The sequence below is a fragment of the Jaculus jaculus genome, chromosome 20, assembly GCF_020740685.1.
Source record: "Jaculus jaculus isolate mJacJac1 chromosome 20, mJacJac1.mat.Y.cur, whole genome shotgun sequence".
In the NCBI taxonomy this organism is placed as follows: Eukaryota; Metazoa; Chordata; class Mammalia; order Rodentia; family Dipodidae; genus Jaculus; species Jaculus jaculus.
In genome coordinates this window covers 26,789,076-26,810,291 of record NC_059121.1, presented here as the reverse complement: position 1 = coordinate 26,810,291, position 21,216 = coordinate 26,789,076, and the positions used below count along the sequence as shown (strand labels likewise).

The window sequence follows — 21,216 nt, the reverse complement described above, 5'->3', positions numbered from 1 at the left end:
TTCTCCAGGTCCCACGTAAGCCAGATACACAATGTGTCACATGCATCTCGAGTTCATTTGCAGTGGCTAGAGGTCCTGGTGTGCCCACTCTCTCTCTCTCTCTCTCTCCCTTTCTTTCTTTCTTTCTTTCTTTCTTTCTTTCTTTCTTTCTTTCTTTCTTCCCTTCTTTTTTTCTTTCTTTCTTCCCCCCTCTCTCTTTCTCGCTCTCTTTCTAACAAATAAAATGATAAAAATAAATACAGCTTTAAAAAAATATAGCTGGGCATGGAGGTACATGCCTTTAATCCCAGCACTTGGGAGGTAGAGATAGAAGGATTGCTGTGAGTTCAAGGCCAGCCTAAGACTACATAGTGCATTCCAGGCCAGCCTGAGATAGAACAAGACCCTGCCTCAACACACACACACACACACACTACATATATATGTGTGTCTTAAATTTAAGGAAATATTTGTAATAATACATTTGTACAACATTTTTGATTCAACTATAACACCTCGTTTGAGCCATGAACAATTGCTTAAAGTTGGGCAGAAAATTATAATAATCCTCAGTCTCTCAATGAGGAACATGATTCATCTTTTCAATGATTTTGAAAGTCTTGGAATACTTCACAGTCTTGTCATATAGAGGGACATACTTTCACACTTGGTTTTGAAAGTGGCTGTATTAACATCCTTTCCCTGGGAGCCTTTCCACACCTTCCATCTCACAGCCACATGGCATGCCTCTCTTTTTGGTTTTGTTACCTATACCATACGTGCTTCCAGGACTGAGCTGAAGGCACATTGTCATCTTGTCTACTTGTCTATGTAGTTGCTTTCCTAGTAGGGATTTCAGAATAACTGATGTTACCTCAAGGGCATAATTGAACTCATTTATCAAAAGTTCATATGCTGCCTTCTTTGTTTTTCTTTTTTTTTTTTTTTTTTCTTGGTTTTTTGAAGTACAGTCTCACTCTAGCTCAGGCTGACCTGGAATTCTCTATGTAGTCTCAAGGTAGCCTCGAACTCATGGTGATCCTCTTACCCCTGCCTCCTGACTGCTGGATTAAAGACATGTGCCACCATGCCTGGCTAGCTGCCTTATTTCTGACCCCACACTAGAAGATGAAGATGCAGGAAAGCCATGTTCTTTCCCTTTCTGGAGTTGTAATTTAGAATGGGAAAATCATTATCTAAGAGAAATTAGAAAAGTGGTGATTGTTATAAAACAAAAACACATAGAGTTTTGTCACATCCATTACAGATGGAATCAACTTTGAATTAGTTAACCTCACCTCAAGGAAGAGATATTTACGTTAAAATGTGACAAATTAGCTGGGGTTGCTGACACAAAGTTCTAGAGAAAAGAAAACAACCCAGGCAAAAATATTGAAAACAACTTATTGTACAAACTAAAAAGGTTCATCGTGGTTGAGGAATAATAATGTTTCCAGGGCTAAAGTGAACTTGGAGAGTTTCTAATTATGATGTTGAAAAATAAATCAAAACAATTTTGAAAAAAAAAATATATGATTGGATTTCAAGTGTTCTCTAACATTTGGATTTTATTCTGAATGTTATGAGAGGTCATAGACATATTCTCAGCATGTGTATCCCATAGTTCATATGAATTACTTGAACAAGACAAACAAGGATGAGCTTTAGATGCAACTATGAAACAATTACAGAAACACAATTAAGAGAAAAGTGAATCTGGCTCCAAGTAGGATGGGGGAAGCTGGGAAAAGATTGGACCCACAGCCAAGAAGCAGGATGAATGAAACTTGGTTATTATGGAGACTGAATGAGAAATAGTCATCAAAGATGTTGACTTTTGGCTTCAGCTGCAGGAAACAAGTAGGATGAGGAGGCATGAAGAAGGAAAGAAAAAAGGCTTACTAGCTTAAATGCTTTTACTGAGGTGCCACCCAGTGATATATCCAGAATGGCACAAAAGTGCACAGTTTTTAAACTTTAAAGTGGTCTGATAATTATCCATATCTAACCAAAGTGATATAGAAAAACATGAAAATAAGAGTACTGATTTGGTCAATTATACTAAGAAAGCTGAATATGATTTTTAATCATAAAATAGGAAGGCAAATATCCCAAATCTAATTTAATATTCTATCATAAAATGGTGAGTTTTTCATGTTGAAAGCATTGGTATTATACAGATATAGGTCAGGGCCTAACCAAACACTATAAACAGAATGATGCCTCTTAATTTTATCCCACATAGTCACGTACCCACACATTCCTTGTTAATCTTATATCCTGTTGATTTAATATTTTGCCTCTATATAAGACTTATAATATTGCATTACAAGAAGTCTGTTAAAATACTCATACAAAACATGCAATATAATAGTGAAAATAGTTTTCTCCAAATGCAAATGATTTAGGGAAATAAAGCCCATTGCTTAATCATAGAAGAAAGTCATATGTGAATAAACAGCCATTCATATTTCCTAGCAATAAATCAGATAAACAACTAAGGAATTTCAAAGAGTCAAATGAATAATTTTACTTTACTATATAATGTACAACATATATAACATGAAGTAACATAACCAGAAGAATCAATACCTGAATGCAAAAAGAAAGCAAGGACATTCACACATGAGCACAATTGGTGTTGGCTGACATGCACTCTAGAAAGTGATGTCATAGTGAATATTATTCTCATAAATATAATAGGCATGCATCAAATTAAAATATTTCAAGGATTAACAGGACTCATTGTATTTGAATTTCTTAACTGTATTGTTATGTATAGGCATAAAAAAGTCATCTTCACCTGAGTCTCCTTAAATTGGATGGGAAATATAGAACCATTGGAATAAACCCTGGGTATAGCAACTTGTGGAATGAAATCCATTCTTTACTACCCCAAAACACAAATTAAAAAAAAAACACAATTGATGTATAATTATAAATCATATCAAAATAGACTCTCTTAATGTTGTATATATTGACACCAATTTCAAAGGCAAGCCCACTTAGTAAACACAAATCTTCCAGCTGTTCAAAATATCTTGAATGGCATAACTGTTTACAAAAAATGCAAGTAAGAACTAAAGCTTTCTCTTCTCTAGTAATATCAGCCTCTTCTAAGTAGCTTCCAATCATCTCACTTTGTAGCTTTCTGACTTAATTATCTTCAGTGGCAACTTATTAAATCCAAAGTTAGCACAAATTCTATTGTGCTAGGAAACTTACACATCCTGGCACATTCTCCTGACTAGACCATTTACTCACCTAGGGAATCAGCTTCAAACTTTGTTCAATTATCTTGGAAGGCCTCTTCTTATACCAAAAAAAAAAAAAAAAAAAAAAAAAAACACCAAGCACTCCTTAATGTCACTGCTTCCCCTACCATCTGTGATTATTTGCCCACAGATTTTTTTTTAATTTTTTTGTTTATTTTTACTTATATGAGAGTGACAGAAAGAGAGAGAAAGAGGCAGATATATAGAGAGAATGGGCATGCCAGGGCCTCCAGCCACAGCAAATGAACTCCAGATGCGTGCACCCCCTTGTGCATCTGGCTAACGTGGGTCCTGGAGAATCGAGCCTTGAACCGGGGTCCTCAGGCTTCACAGGCAAGCGCTTAACCGCTAAGCCATCTCTCCAGCCCACAGATCTTTTTTAACTAAAGAGCTTGTATATGCTTCATATTGTCATGTACATAAATACTATTCAATACATTTCCAAAGTGCAAGAAAGATTTAGCTTGTAATCTAAATCAAATAAAATGTTAAAATTAACCAAGGATAGAAAGTAGAGTCAGCATTAGCTCCCTGAAGACTAAAACGTTCTTATTAAAGCTGTGCTTCTAAACATTGATTGTTGATAAATCTATCTCAAAACCCACAAAACAATTTAACACAAGGTGCTTAAAAAGAACCATAATGTATAAGAAGATGTGCTATGTACTTGTGATTGCTATGGACATAAAAGATATATATATCACATCTATCATATATATATATATATATATATATATATATATATATATATATATATGTCTCCATAGTTATTATAAAAGCATGCACTTTACTGCAATCTTAAAGGTTTACAATTTATCTATGATGCTGAGTTCTACAAATACATACTCATGAAAAAAGTAAACTTTTCTAAAAGCTTTATTTACTTATTATTTATTTGTTTAAACAATAGGAATTTCAGTATGTTGCCAGTCTGGCCTGAAACTCATGATCCTTCCATTTGAGCCCACCCCCAAGCAGCTGGGATTATGGTTTCCCAGCACAAAATGGCATTTCTCATTTCAATGATAGTCTCTCAGCCTCTCAGCATTTCAAGGGTCACCTTCCTTTGACTAAAAGCCCAGGGTCAGCAGCTGTGTCACTTGGATTCCTAGAACTCTTCACTCTTGCAAAGCAAATAATCCTCTGTTTACTAAGCTCTTAATCTATCCTTTATCTCTGTAGTGGCTTGTGATTGTCACAAATTGTTAATAATATTCCATTTAATTTTCAGAGATTTCCTCACCATATGGGCCTCTTTGGAAGATCATACAGAAATGATTCTCCTGGCATTACATTCCAAATAACAATCATGTTTAGGTCACTGTATTACTTGGAATCCAACATTAATAACAGCAACAAAAAATGAATTAAGGGATGGCATTTTTTATATGAATGCAAGTCTAAGATTGGCCCGTTTTCTGGAAAATACATGAAAAGGAACATTCTGGCCTGATTTATGTAAATTGCTTCAAATTTTCACTTTACCTGACAAGACATAAAATTTCATTCTAGTCTCAAAGAGCTGTATTTTTACACCCCAAATCATGGTCTGATAAGTGGTTCATGAGTTCAAGTCCATTCCTCACATCTCAGCACCCGTCTTATATACTACATTGAGCTTAAGGCGTGACATACCATAAGGGATAAATGGTAAACTTTCAGCATTACATTCATAATATTTCTCTAATTTATCTGGCTTCAGGCTTCTTGTTGTATTTTAGTTGAACAAATTCAGACCAGGGGAGAAAAAAATCTTGCTGAAGACGGAAGCAATTTCCCATAGAAGGCAGCTGCTTTCCCTGGGAATGACTCATTTAGAACACTGGCAGTTTCCAGACTTCACACATTACTTCCCCAAATTTGCTGAATTTAGCATTAGCCAGCTTGGTTCTAAAGCACTCAGAACTCAAAGACATGTGGGTGAGTGCACATCTTCCTCTGCAGTCTTATTCCGAAGGCTCACAGAGCCACTTCTGGTGGTTAATTTGTTGTATTTCATCTTGTAAACACATCCTGGTGGCATTTAGAAAAGTCAGGTAGAAATGTGCCAGTTGGAGAACTGTTCCAGTTTCTTTTTGATGAGGGCTTGAATTGTGTAGGTGGAATATTGAATTTGTATTAAATTCTGGATTCTGAATTTTCTTGTTTCTGCTTAATAACAATATTACTAATGTGTATTAAATATTCATGATAAATTATACCACATAGGTGTATCAGATAACCAAAAAAACAATCTTCACCTAAATGAGCCCTTGATTCATTTATCACCAAGGTCATTTATTTATACACAGCTCTGTCCAGGAATGTATTTGGTTATCCAGTGTCTCTGAGTGCATATTAGATTGCATTTTCAACATGCTGTCAGACAGCTGATCTTCCTGAATGATATCACAGTATCTTTGAAATGCTTTGGTGTTGTACACTTACAGGTGTCTGAGACCACTGTCCCTTGCCTGGGGAAAAGGACATGGGCACTACCAATTGTCCTCTCCTCTGACCACACGCTCTGTCACGTTATCTGATGGGACGCCATCTGTTCTCCCTGCTGCTATTCTCTAGGATAACTGGGTTAAAACTGCAAGATGGTAAAAATAGCCATATTGCCTACTGTATTTTTAATTGACTGAGAGGTTAAACTAGTGTCTTTTCTCTCAAAGGCTATTTTATTTAAATATTATGGTGGACTTGTGTCAAATGGTAACCACCCAATTCTGTTATATTGTATGGGCCACATTTTTGGTTAAGAAAGGCTTCCAGTAATTTCTTTAAAATATATAAAATGACAGAACAGTAAGATGTATATAATGACACCTTTACAGTTGATCAGGCTTAAGAGCATGGGCTCTGACATCAGCACCCTGGATCCATCTAACAGCCACTGAATTTGGGCAAGTGACGTTTCTATTTTATTAACCATCACCTGTAAAACCATGACAATGATCACATCTATCTCATTAGGTGACATAGAAGCTGCAGTGTGCTAATCCCTGCAAGGAAACATGTATTTGTTATCCTTTAATGTCCATAATATATTGGCTATTAATATTAAGAGTCACCTTACACTGATAGGAATTTCAAATTAGCACAGAAAAGCTTTGAGAACTGAACACTTATTTCATTTTAGATGGAGTGTGCTATACAGAGAAAAAAAATACAAATGATTCCAATTTCTCGAATGTACTTCATTTGATTTTGAATACAGTCCAGATCCATATTTTAAGAAATGATCCATTTTATGCCTTTTCATCGGTATGCTATGCAGTGTTTCATTATTGCATTTCATTTCCTGAAATCCCATGAACCAGAATGTCATTGACAAGCACACACAAAAACATAGCTACAGTTGCACCAAAAAAACAAAAATAAACTTCCACTTTATGGCTTGTTTAGAAGCAAGCCTTCGCCTGAAAAGTACTAAAGAGCCCTTGTGTAGGGAGAAAAGCGGCCATCCCAAGAATGAGTTCTGAACCCACTAGATCTGGTGTAGGTATTCCCCGAGCCCTCTGTGACTCTCATTTTTATGCAGACAAAAAAATAGCTTGTAATTGATACAAAAAGGTATTTTTATGAAGAAAAGTATAAATGGCACCACCTCAACATACAAGCTGTAGCATCAGGGGCATGAGCTCATGGGACTATTATGTACTTTTCCCTCAGACCTTCAGAATTGGTGGTTTGAAAAGCTCCTCCCCACTCCTGCCCACTCCCTTACGCCAGCACCTGCCCTTTCCAGCAGCTGAGGAGCCTGCCTGGCTAGACTTACCTGATTGTGTGTGTGTGTGTGTGTGTGTGTGTGTGTTCCCTGAACTGTTTGTGCTTTCTACATAGTAATTTCTGGGTATGGTGTTTTTCAGTACTTTGAAATGAACTAATACAGAGAAACTATAATAAATAACAGCAGGCAAGGCACAATAGTGAGCAAAATTGGTAGGCTGAAAATCAAAGTCATTACTGTATATTTTAGACATACACAAGGAAACGACGTATTTTCCTCAAACATGAATTCACTGAAATTTCAATATTACAGAAAACATAAGGCATGTTATATCTGTAGCTGGAGATTAGCAACTATACCTTACACACATCTGCCAAAGATGTACTTGGTATATTCTTTCATATTAAAGAATAATAATAATAAATTCCACAACATGGTAGAAGTTGCATTGGTTGGGGAAAAAATGGAGGTTAATTAAAGTATATTTGCTTTAAACATTCTATACTGGGATAAGAGTGTTGTTTTATAATCATTATTTTTTTCAGTCAATGCAAATGAAGTGCATACCATCCAGAGAAATGAATATGTCACTTATATACCAAGAGGAGAGTAAAACTTTTTCCACCAAATTTCATGTCATTCCACATTCATATCGCATTCATATTCAAAGAGCGGTAATGAGAAATCTCATGATAAAGCAGTCAGTTTTGTAAGATAAACGCGTGTGACTTACCTCTTCCCACTGATGGATGTATCTAATTAACCTTGATAGTCGTAACAAACGCAAGAGGCTGAGAATTTTTGTAAACCTCACGATGCGAAGTGCCCTGGCCGTCTTGTAAACCTCGGAATCCATTCCTTTCTCTACGATAAGAAAGATATAATCCACTGGGATGGAGGAGATGAAGTCCACCACGAACCAGCTCTTTAAGTAGTTCATCTTGATGACCTTAGGGTCCAGGATGATTTCAGAACTGTCTTCATTGACAGTCCCAGTTCTAAAGTTCATGATCAGGTCCAACAGGAAAACCGTGTCTGAAGCCACATTGAAAATAATCCATGGTGTTGTGGTTTGCTCTGTAAAGAATGTGATTCCAACTGGAATGATGACCAGGTTTCCAACCATCATTATAAGCATTATTAAATCCCAATAAAACCTACAACAAATAAAAAAATTAGAATTTAGAAAAGAGTAATTCTTGCATAAAGATACTTTTTAACGGATAAATGTATAAGTAACAGAACAATAAAAGTAAATCAATATAATTCCTTCAATGGGTACACAGTTCTAAGTAAAATTAATATATTCCTAAGACAAAGCATTATGATTACAGAGTTCTAAATAGAGACAGGCGTGGTGGCACACACCTTTAATCCCAGCACTCAGGAGGCAGGGGTAGGAGGATTGTTGTGAGTTCGAGGCCACCCTGAGACTACATAGTGAATTCCAGGTCATCCTTGACTATATTGAGACCCTACCTTGAAAAACAAAAACAAAAACAGACTACTAAATAGTAATTGATTTATATTATTCAAATGAAATTTAAAAAAAAAATCTAACAGCCGGGCGTGGTGGTGCACGCCTTTAATCCCAGCACTCGGGAGGCAGAGGTAGGAGGATCGCTGTGAGTTCAAGGTCACCCTGAGACTACAGAGTGAATTCCAGGTCAGCCTGAGCTAGAGTGAGACCCTACCTCAAAAAACCAAAAAAAACAAACAAACAAACAAAAAAAAAAAATCTAACAAATAGGATAAAACTATCTTACTAATGCAAAACAAAGAATAAATACAAGACTACAAAACTGGGCTTTAAAATCCCTTTAGTAAAACCATTTAGAGGCAATTTGAAATACATCATATATCAATATTAACCATAAGTGAGAACAGACATTCTAAAAACTTGGTGCTGGGCTGGAGAGATGGCTTAGCGGTTAAGCGCTTGCCTGTGAAGCCTAAGGACCCCGGTTCGAGGCTCGGTTCCCCAGGTCCCATGTTAGCCAGATGCACAAGGGGGCGAACGCGTCTGGAGTTCATTTGCAGAGGCTGGAAGCCCTGGTGCGCCCATTCTCTCTCTCTCCCTCTATCTGTCTTTCTCTCTGTGTCTGTCGCTCTCAAATAAATTAAAAAAAAAAAAAAACTTGGTGCTACACATCCATCTCTAGGAGTACAGATTTGGTCAACCATGGATATTACCATAGTTTACAGTAATGCTCATAAAATATTTATATTTGTTCCTCTTGTGACTGCATAGAAAGGCTCATATTTATCTAATCCTGAAGTGAAAACAGCGTTTCATATTTGAAACTGAAATTAACCTAAAATCCCATTGAATATAGACACAAATATACTGTACTATCTTCTAAAGAAATTTTTAGGACTGGAGAGATGGCTTAGGGGTTAATATGATTGCTTGAAAAGCCAAAGGACCTAGGTTCAATTCCCCAGGACCCACAGAAGCCAGATGTACAAAAGTGATGCATACATCTGAGTTCATTTGCAGAGGCTGCAAATATCTGCCTCTCTGTGTGTCTTTCTCTCTGCTTTTTTCTTTCTCTCAAATAAATAAACAAAAATCAAAAAGAAAAATTTTAAAGCCTCATTTCACATGCCTGGATCACTACCTGTCTCAAGTCAACAAAAAAGGGAACTTTATTTCAAATTTATGTATATTAAAATTAATAAATGACTATCATTTTGTTCATTAGGGTTCTCTCAGTTTATTGACAACACAGTTAACTGATAGGTCATTTAAAATTATTGTAGTATATATTTAATTTCCAAGAGGAAAAATAACTAGTTAGCTAATGCAACAATTTCTTTAAAACATCTCTGCTCTGGAAACTCTCTATTTTAGTTACAGGTGATCTCCATCAATTTTATTATATGAATAATGTAAACTTCTCTGATAACAGAAGTTTCTGTTAACCAAGATATTTTTAAGCCTATTCATTCTCTCATTTAGACTATTCAAGCTCTATGTAAGTGAGGTATTTGCAGAAACCTTTTGAAGTCATTGTAATTTTTAATTCTGAGTGACTCCCAGAGTCAAAAGTACTAGTGTGAATAAGAAGTGTAATAGGTCTGCTCCCCTTGTCTCTAACCCTAGGGTGAATAAGAAGTGTAATAGGCCTGCTCCCCTTGTCTCTAACCATAGGGAGAATAACCAGTGTAGTAGGTCTGCTCCCTTAACTGTTAACCTATCACTCCAGCCCAGGTAAATTATTTTCTTAATGGAAATGTTAAATGTGCCATTTAATTCAGTAAGCACAGAAAAGAGATATAGAAAAGATACAAAGATATGACATTACTGGACTCTAGAGTGAATAGGAATACCTTCAGGATTATGTCTGTCTTCTAGTCATTCTAATTAGTCTCTCTTGCCTATTGCCTCCTATTATAGTCAGATATGCACTATTTTGGCAGTATTTTATACATAAATGATTAATACCCATTTGGTGTCTTTATCTCCTGTCTTCCCAGACTCCAAATACTTATAATCAGCCATATATATACATATACATATACATATACATATACATATACATATACATATACATATACATATACATATACATATACACACATATACATATACACACATATACATATATATACTTTCATATTTATTACTCAGCTCAAGCAAGCTTAAGCTCAAACTAATAGCCCGCCCTTCTGCCTCTAAGCACAGCACATGTTTTCCACACATGGTCTGCATCTCTCTGTAGATCCAAAAGAATTTTTGTGCACTTTGCAGAGCAGAAATCATTAAGTCATCCTACATAACTCCAGGCCATAAATCTAACCAACTCCAGACTGACTATTCAAGCAAGAGTATTTGGTTAAAATGTTTTAACAGTACCAGTAACTATTAGTATGTATTATATTTAAACTGCATTTATAAGATAAAATAATTATATAAGATCATAGTCATAGTTTCATCTTAATACATAATAAAACATAATATTTAGAGTTTTAATTTACTGGAAAAATAAAATTAAATGTGTGTATACATTCATTTTAATCTATAATGTCCATTGACCATATCTTCATTCTGAAATTTACCCCACCTATTCAATTGGGAAATAAGTTATATTAATTCTCTAATCCTAAATTTTCTTATAAAATTAAGGTTGATGTAGGTGCAAACGCGTAGGATTTAATGTATTGAAAGGATTAAAATTAATCTCACTTGCAGATCATTTAGCCCAGGACACAATAAACTCAAGCCCAAAAGGCTGCCAGGCTAGTAATTGTCTGTCTATCACTCCTTCCTTTTCAAAAGAAAACAGTTTTGTTAAAAGTAACCAGGAACCCATTGAGAAACAGACACATTCTTGTACTTATTCTGTTCATAGAGATTTTTTTTTTCCTGAGAGAAAACTAACATCCCATACCTTAGTGAATAGAGATGAAAAGACTAGGCAGTCACCCATTGTTTATTATAGCCATAATGTCTATCACAGCGTAGCATTTAGGAGGAGTACTGAATCTATTACAGGCATCCCAGGATTGACAGGAAGCTCCATTGATCCTTACGATGTCCTTTCAGAGTATCTCTGGCAGTATATTTTAAAATCATAAAAGTAGATACGGCTATTAACTTTGCATAACCTAACACTTTCCTTACTTGTCATAGTTTTATTCCATAAGTAGCCAAAGAAAATGCAGTTATTCTCTCCCCCCACCCTTTTTATTCAGTGCAAAATAATTTCAGTCATGTTCAGGGATATTTGTGTTCCTCAAAACTGACTTCATGGAAATTTCTTACCCAACTGCCCATTGTTTTCTCTCCCTGAAACTTTGCTGTGAACATTTTGGAAAGACAGATTTTCCATTTTCCTCAACTCACACTTTCTATGTCTTGTAGAGTGGATGATCAAATTGTCCCCTTGCCAGTGTTTGGCATACTGTCTTGTTGCTATTGTCCATCTGATGTTAGTGAGGACATGATGTCCACCCTCTACTCATGCCATCATTTTTCCCTGCCATCATGGAGCTGCCCCTCCATTCTATAAGCCAAAATAAACATTTTTCCCCTACAAGCAGCTTTTGGTTGGGTGATTTCTTCCAGAAATGCAAACCTGACTGCAACAGTTATGCTAGTACTGAGGAGTGGTGTCAATTGCTGCTAGACACCTGACTGTGTGGCTTTGGACTCTTGTAGTTGATTTTCAAAAGGAATGTGGAAGGGTTTGAAACCTTGGCCTAAGAGATGCCTTGCAGTGCTGTAAGTACAGACTGATGTGAGCAGAGGGATGTGGCACAGAAAAAAATGAAATATTTGGTCCAAAACGTCTGCCCATTCAGCTGCAACTGGATGAGAGATTACAACCACTGAGACTGGGCCAGCTGACATGTATTGGGATGACACAAAAAATGTGGAGACTTATGAAAGAGCCTGAATGCTGAAGGGGTGTCCTGTTCTTCAAAGTCTGCTTTATTCCGCTCTGAGCCTTACCTGGTATTGTGGAGTATAAGAAATGTAGGGGGCTGGATAGATGGCTTAGTGGTTAAGCGCTCACCTGTGAAGCCTAAGGACTCTGGTTCGAGGCTCGGTTCCCCAGGTCCCATGTTAGCCAGATGCACAAGGGGGCGCACGTGTCTGGAGTTCATTTGCAGAGGCTGGAAGCCCTGGTGCGCCTATTCTCTCTCTCTCCCTCTATCTGTCTTTCTCTCTGTCTCTGTCACTCTCAAATAAATAAATTTAAAAAAAAGAAAGAAAGAAAAAGAAAAAGAAAAAGAAATGCAGGGACGACAGGGTCATTGCATTTTCAACATGGTCTTGTGCTTTGGAAACAGCCATGGGCAGTGAAGCGGGTTTGCTGGATGCCTGCATGGAGACCCGGTGGAGCCATGAGGATGGACCATGGTTTGCAGTGGAGACGTCGGAACCATGAAGCAGCTACTAAGGAAAGCTGCCGGCCATGATGCATTCCAGGACTGGGAGTACCCTGGCTGGAGGGGTGGAATTTGAACTCCAGAGACTTCTGGTTAGAGTTATCAGACTTGGAGATTTGACACTGACTAAAGTTGTTGGAATTGGAGCTACAGAGTTTGATGTTTGCCCTGTTTAAATCTTGCATATTCTGTGCCAATTATGGGTTTTTTGGTTTATTTTTTGGGATTATGGCTCAGTTAATACACCTTGGATTATGGAAATATTTGAACATCATTAGGATTTGTAAAAACTATGGGGACTTTCACATATGGACTAAGGGCATTGCATTTTCCATCACAGATGGTTATCGGTTGATGGAGGCCAGGGGCAGAATGTGGTGGTTTGATTCAAGTGTCCCCCAAAAACATAGGTTTTCTGCATACTGGGTCCCCAGTTGATGGCAATTTGGAAATTAATGCCTCCTAGAGGCAGTGTATCGTTGGGAGCTGCCTAATGGGTATTATAGCTAAGGCCTCTTGCCAGTGTTTGGTACACTCTCCTGTCCCTGTTGTCCACCTGATGTTGGCCAGGAGGTGATGTCCACCTTCTGCTCATGCCATCATTTCCCCGGCCATCATGGAGCTTCCCTTCAAGCCTGTAAGGCAAAATAATTTTTTTTTCCCCATAAGCTACTCTTGGTTGGGTGATTTCTGCCAGCAATGCAAACCTAACTGCAACAGTAAACTGGATACACGAGGTGGTGCAGGCGTCTAGAGTTCATTTGCAGTGGCTGGAGGCCCTGGCGTGACCATTCTCTCTCTCTCTCCCTCTTTCTCGCTCTCTTGTTCTCTCCAATAAATAAAAATAATTAAAAATTTAAAAAACTGTTCAATGTCCAAGCAATCATCCCACGATTTGACACATGTCTTTTAGAATAACATAAAGTACCTTCTCTCAAGTATGGAGCCCCTCTTCCTGTTGGCATCTGTCTCAGCAGCCAGTGCCTGAACACTCACACGGAGACCTTTCATGGTGAGGCCAACATAAAAGCCACACTGTTTTTAAGTGCTGCAACAGTTTTTAAGACTAACTTATTGTCCATGGAGAGAGAAAGCTAGCAGAAAAGATCAAAGCAAAGAACACAAGCAAATGGAAAAATGATAGCTTTCTTTTTTGTCATTTTTTTACTATTGCTTTTCTTTCCAATTCTTGCTTCCTTTTTTGCTTTTGTTGTTGTTGTTTTGAGACAGAGTCTATATAGCCCAGGCTGGCCTTGAACTCACTATAGAGTGGAGGATGGCCTTGAACTCCTGTTTTCCCTGCCTCAGTCAAAAGAGTATGGAGAATACAGGCATTACTACCAACCCAGCTTAGCCTTGTTAAAAGATCCTATTTGAAGGGAAATTTAGCCTAACAAGGATAAAAATAAGTTATACAATACTTAAATGCATTGAAATTCTCTCTAGTAAACCAGCTGTTTATTCAGTGAGAAAGTCAGGTGGGTGGAGCATGTCCTTAAAGTACGAGCAGTTTTAGTAAAACAAGCGGGTGAGACAGAAATTCAATCCCTATGAAATCCTCTGGAAGCATTAACATTATAGTAAACAAGGCAAAAGTGAGGAACTTTTGCCTGCTTATACATTCCCTGCATTTTCACATGGTCTTTGAGCAGGATCCTTCTAGCAGCCAATACATTTTGCCTGCTTATACATTCCCTGCATTTTCACATGGTCTTTGAGCAGGATCCTTCTAGCAGCCAATAAACTTTTACCTTCTTATACATTCCCTGCATTTTCACATGGTCTTTGAGCAGGAGCCTTCTAGCAGCCAATAAACTTTTACCTGCTCATACATTCCCTGCATTTTCACGTGGTCTCTGAGCAGGAGCCTTCTAACAAACAGCCAATACTAATGGACTCCCATGACTTCGTTTACGCTTGTCTGCAGCACTTTATTCGATTAAACCTTCCTCCTCCTACACGAAGCCCTCATCCATGTTTGCTTTTAGTAACTTCACGTTGTTATTTCTTCTCAGTCACATGACTACATTAGCAAAACATGTCTTCTTCCATCCTTACCTGACTCCTCTTCGTCCATTAATTTGGGCATTCAAAGTGATGACTCTGTCCTGCCCAGCTTGCTTTTCTCTGTGACTGCCTTGACCTCACCATCACCCATAGCTTAATTAACCTTTTAATGTAAATAGCTCTCAAATCTATCTTGGGCCTTGACTTCATGTTGTAATTATGCATTTCTAACTGTATCCTGCAGAGTAAGTGGCCTCCAAATGACACAATGTTAGAATCATTACAACAAAATTAAATCCAAACCAACTAATCTTATGGATTTCAAAGCTGTAAATTTTTTCTTTTTGTTTGTTTGTTTGTTTGTGTAGGGTTTCACTATTTAGTCTCAGGGTAGCATCAAACTGACAGTGATCCTCCTACCTCTGCCTCCCAATTGCTGGGATTAAAGGTGTGTGCCACCCTGCCCGGCTAAAAATATACTTTTTTTTTAAAAGAAACAATCAATGCTAAGGATTGAGTCTAGGGCTTTTTCCATGTTAGGTATGTACTTGGCTTATAGTAATTACTTTTTCTTTGGACAAAAAAAAAAAATGGATCAGAAGCAGCTTGTGTGAAGACAGTTTATTTCAGTTTAGCTGTGATGGGAAGTTTTATTGTGGTAGAGAAAGCTTGACAAGAGCAAAGTGCCAAGTGGACATTGCAACTCCACAGCAGTTGGAAGGATGTATTCCAATTTCATAGTATGTTTTTTCCAAAATGCTTTATTTTAAGGTAATAGATATCAACTTCTACTCCCCATTGACTTTGAGGTAAATTATTATGCAATTTCATAGATTTAGAACCTTGCAAGGATAAACAGGAATCCCATGTGCATTTAGTGTATAGGTTTCCTCCCTGAACCAACAGCATTTAGAGGTATTGTTGCATACTTAAATTGCACGCAGATTTGCACCCACCAGCAATTCTGCAGAATGTGAGGAGCAGCAAGGGGGAAGAAGCAGGGAAGAATGATTCTACCAGGAGCATATGTTTCCTGGTCTGTAACAAACATCAAGGGTGTGTGGGCAGAGTAACATTTGCTATGGCGTATTTAAGAATTGAAGACCAAGTTTCCTTTAATTATGTGGCAATTCACACAAACAGTAGGGCATATTTTAAGCAGAACTACCAGTACAATAAGAAAATTTTTAGTCCCTGCAAATGAATCAAATCAATACCCACTTCAGTCCCTCAAAGAAGTCATATAGGTATGCCCCTGCGTAGGTGTAACTGAAAGAAAAGGCTTTCTTCCTCATGACTTTTGTCCATTCTTTAATGATTCAGTGGATTTCTGAAAATTGTTTCACTTCACCAGGAAACATACCCCTGATAAGATGACGTTCAGCAGGTCACTGAGCCCCATTAGTATATTGGAAGTTGTCCCTGTTTTTCATGGTAGGCACAGAGAAAATTTTCAGAATGATTATAAGCATGCTAAATTCTGCAAGACTTTTTTGTTAATTTGTCCATTTCAGCTTGTGTTTAAAGGACACAGTGTCCAGTTTCAGAAAACTTAAGTGATAGGCTGTGTCTGGTTTCTTAAACAATTAAAAATAAAAGTAAAAACAGAAAGATTGAGAAGAAAGAAAATCTGAATTTTCTTGGTACCAGGGAGATAAGTGGGAAATGGAAGAGCTCAAAAACTGCTTGGGCTCATGTACGTTAAAAATAGCACTTCTTTGGGTTAATATTTGCTGTCTTTTGAGACTTCCAATTCAAAAGTCATTATTTCAAAACGCATCTGGCATCATATGACAGAAATGATTAAAGAGAAATCTCAGCCTATAGAACATGTTGACGGGAATTAAATCATCCCAGATCTGTTGACAATTTAAAAGAGGCATAATTGACTCTACCAGGCTTTGTACTTTTGTAATTTTTCTGCACAATTGCTCCTGCAAATGCTTAGAATGTTTCATCCCGTGTCCTCTTTTCTTCACCTTTTCCCTTGTTTAGAGGCTGCTAACTCCTAAGAACAAACTCAAGGTCGCTGAGCCAGAGACACACTTCTCTCTCCTCCCAACCATTGTGGCACACGAACCTTAGAATACGTTAAAATCAATTCAGGAACAGGAGGACCCGACACATCCAGATCATAATTTAGGGTAGAACTCGGGAGACAATGTTAGGGAAAGAGGTTTAGGAGTAAACACTACTATCTTAGCCAGTATTGTTCTATATAGACATTTAACAACTCATCAGTAAAACCAAGGGACATGCCCTGCAGATATTTATTTTATGTCATATATGATTATAAAACCATGTGGGTGAACAAACTCATATCAGCTATCCCTCTGCTATACCACAGAGTACAACCCATTCTGCTATTGTATTAATGGAAGCCTGGGATAGCCCACAGCACGTGGTGAGCACTGGATAAACATCTGTAATTGATGAAGAAATGACCTATGACCTCTGAACTTGAAAACTTGGCCTGTTCATGTAGACCCTGTAGTGTTATAGCATGTGTTTTCTTTAACACACGCCATGTTTGGTTTGTGTCTATGTAATCTTTGTTAAGGCCTATTCCTCCAATTACAGTAAAATGCCCATTGTCAGGAAACACTTAAGTTTCTTCTTCCCACTATATGAGCATTATCTGCTTAACATGAAAGCTGAAGCTAACATGACTTCTATAAATACTTATTAATAAATGTTTGTGAAAGATAAAACATACTCAAAATCTACTGGTGTCTGTTCTTGAATGGCTTACTGTTTTGAGAACTTCAACACCATGAAAATGCACACACAGTAAATAAGATAAGAAAAGAATAATGGAAGAGTAGTATGTGAGAAAGATTTTAAAAGCTAAATATCTAAACCATAGTAAAATTAAAACCGTAAAGAAATGTGAACATACTGCACACATTCTCAATGTTATCAAAGATTTGGTTTGATCGGCACAATAAGAGGGAAAGAGAGTTCTGGGTCTCAGGATGGCTGCTCCTGAAACTTCAGGAAGTGAGCCTAACAGGGGACCAGGACACACTTCTCAATCATTAGGGACCCCTGAGGTCAACTAGTGGTTTGTTGTGAGATCAGAAGTCAAGGGATAACCTTTGACCTGTGAGCTTCACAGAGAGATAACTGCTAATTGACAGAAGCTGACATTCTTACTATTTTGGGCTACAAAACTAACTTTCAAGAGAAAAATACTTGTTTCACATGCACTGGTCTTATTTCCTCTGCATAAAATTTACATCGTAGACTTTAGAAAAAAACAAGGTGATTTGATTGACAAAGAACATCATGTTGAAAACCAGAGTTTTCAGAGAGTGTATGAGGAAAAAAAAAAAAAAAGAATGAATTCAGACCTTTTCATTCTTTGCACAGCATCAATTTAAAATACTTTGCAAGTTACTAGCTCAGCACAGTAGGATACTCTGGATTACAACTCGTTAACACCCTGAGGATGAAAAATAATCATTATTAGCTATGTCAGTTAGTTTGGAACTGGGGGATGTTGTGAAGAAAGCACAATCAGCTGCTGAAGTTAAATAGCAGGTTTTGATAGCTGAAGATGTGAGGATAGAGAAGAGAATTTCACCCAGAAAAGGTAGATTAGGAAATGACTATAGGGATTAATTTAGAGATTATTTATTCAGCATCTGACCTACTCCTATAAACAGTGGATGTTCCAAATAAAAGCTGTTGCATTAATGAGTAATTGAATGACTGATTTATCACACAAGCTGTGGAAAATCCCAGGATTCACGTAAGAACAGGTCATATCATAATAGCAAAGCACTAATGGTGCTCTTTATCTGCTTACCCATAAGATTTATCCAGACTGATCACATTCTCTGCAAACATCTAGCTCATACTCAAGATGTCTACTTGCAAGTATTCATGGTGGTAAATTATAAAGGAGAATATTTAGTCAGAAAACATAATTCCTCAGATATGTACTCTACAACTCCATTAGCTTTTGCTTCAGGAAAAATTTTAAGAATTGAATCTATTGATAATCTTCAGAGATATATGTTACCAAAGACTGAATATTGTTTTAAAACAAAATGTGCATAATTGGGGCTAGAGAGATGGCTTAGTGGCTAAGGCACTTGCCTACAAAGCCAAAGAACCCAGGTTCGACTCCCCAGGACCCATGTAACCCAGATGCACAAGGTAGTGCATGTATCTGGAGTTCGTTTGTAGTGGCTGGAGGCCATGGCATGTCCATTCTCTCTCTCTCTCTCTCTCCCTATTTCTGTATCTCTCTCTCTCTCTCTCAAATAAATGAAATATATGAATAAATAAAATGTGTGTAAAGATTGCAGCATTCATCTCCATGTGTGGGGCTTCATTCTTCCCTCAACAAGAGGGCCAGAGAAGTTGAGCAACCTTATAAATAAAAGAAGAAGCTGGGCATGGTGGCACACACTTTCAATCTCAGCACTCAGGAAGCAGAGGTAGGAGGACCGCCATGAGTTCAAGGCCACCCTGAGACTACATAGTGAATTCCAGGTCAGCCTGGACTAGAGTGAAACCCTATCTCGAAAAACAAATAAAAGAAATAGAATATATGACTATCAAATGTTAAGAAAACTGATCCTGACAGCTGTTAAGTTGCCTGGGTATTAGACAATATTTGCTTTCCATTTTGTTACAAATTAGTGGAAACGAGATTATAGGCAAAAACTGGAGCAAGGGCTGTAAAGATGGCTCAGCCGTTAAAAGTACTTGTTCACGAATCCTGCAGCCTGGAGTTCAATTCCCTTACTACTCCCATAAGTCAGCTGCAAAAAGTGGCACAACCATCTGGTGTTCCTTCGCAGTGGCAAACGCCCTGACACACAGACACACAGACACACACACACACACACACACACACAGACACACACACACACACACACAGAAGAGAGAGAGAAGAGAGATATTTTTAAGATGAAAAACCTGCAATAACCTTTTCTAGATGAGAAAGTGAAGGGTTTGGTGAGTCTAGAAAAAACATAATTTGTAAAAACTACAGGGAAATTACCAAGAGGGATAAAGATGGCAGGATGTAAAGAAGCATGTGGTAGTTGAGAGCCTACACAGAAATCAACCATTGCATAGGGTGAATTCTGCAGATAAGCCATAAATAGAGCAAATTAGTTACAGTTCCAATTACAAGTGAGTTTCCAAGTAGTTAAACAGAGTACTAGGAATGCATGGAAAATCATGATCAGTTAATAACATAATGACATACAGTTTTGCAAGGGGAGAGAAAGGAAAGGATGGGGAGAGAATTGCTATGAAAACAACACAAATGAGACATTTTAATAGAAAATGAATTTAGAGGCTGTAAAGGTTGCTTCATTAGTAATTTCCTTACGTCACAAAATGGGGGCCTAAGTATGATCCCCTGTACCCATGTAAAATGTCAGTTGTGTATACCCCCACACACATACATGCACACACACACACACACACACACACACACACACGCACACACGCACACACACAAATCTCAGCTCTGGGAAGACAGATAAGAAATTCCTTAGACTCTCTGGATTGATTATGCAAAGAGGCACTATTGTTACAAAAGCAATCGAGGCATCATGATCTAAGAAACACACTACTCAAAATGAGTGAGAGCTTGTATAGAGACATATGATACTATAGAATATGTATTCATGGGGCTGTTCACCAAGGAAAGAAAAAGATTAAAATGTCCTATATAGCCTCTTAGAATATGTGAGATTTAGTTTTTTATTTAGTTAAATAAGCAATAAAACATACAGTTGTTTCCATTAATTTTGTAGAAGCATGTATTTGTTGCTTGCTTTACAAATGATCATATTGGAAGGTTGATTCTATAAAGTCTACTAATGTAAAATGAGTGTGGAAACAGGCAATGCAGCTACTGATTATGTGCTAAAGAGACAGAATGAAGGTGAAATATTTGCTCTGACAGAGTTGGGATACATTTTCCTCACATGCTTCAGGAAAAGTAGGAAAGGCAAATTTAGGAGCATAAGCTAAAAAAAAAAAAAATCTGAATTTTAAAATAATGGTTAATTGTACCATTTTTTTTTCCTTCCAGAAAGAAATTGCCACACTCTAAATATAATGTATTTCATATATTTTGGAGTTTAAGCACTGAAGCTAAAAGGGAATTTTAACTCTTAGTTCATGCCCTGTGCTACTTGAAACTACTACCCCCATTGGAGTTTGCAGACAGCCCTGCTGCAGAAAGATTGTAAATGTTGTAGGCTTGAGGCTCCTTGCTGGAGGCTGTAAGGAAATCATTCCACAAGCAAACCACATCTAATTCCAGACCATGCATTTAAATATGAATGATTTCTTACTCTGCCATGCCCT

At 37.4% G+C, this 21,216-nt stretch overlaps 1 protein-coding gene across 1 annotated transcript in view; it reads right to left on the bottom strand.

The window, feature by feature from the left end:
• Hcn1 (hyperpolarization activated cyclic nucleotide gated potassium channel 1) overlaps positions 1–21,216 on the bottom strand; it is a 276,271-nt gene that overhangs the window by 221,846 nt on the left and 33,209 nt on the right. The window contains exon 2 of the mRNA XM_045139016.1: positions 7,703–8,126. Coding sequence (XP_044994951.1) covers positions 7,703–8,126 — 424 coding nt within the window. The remainder of the gene's footprint in view (positions 1–7,702; positions 8,127–21,216) is intronic.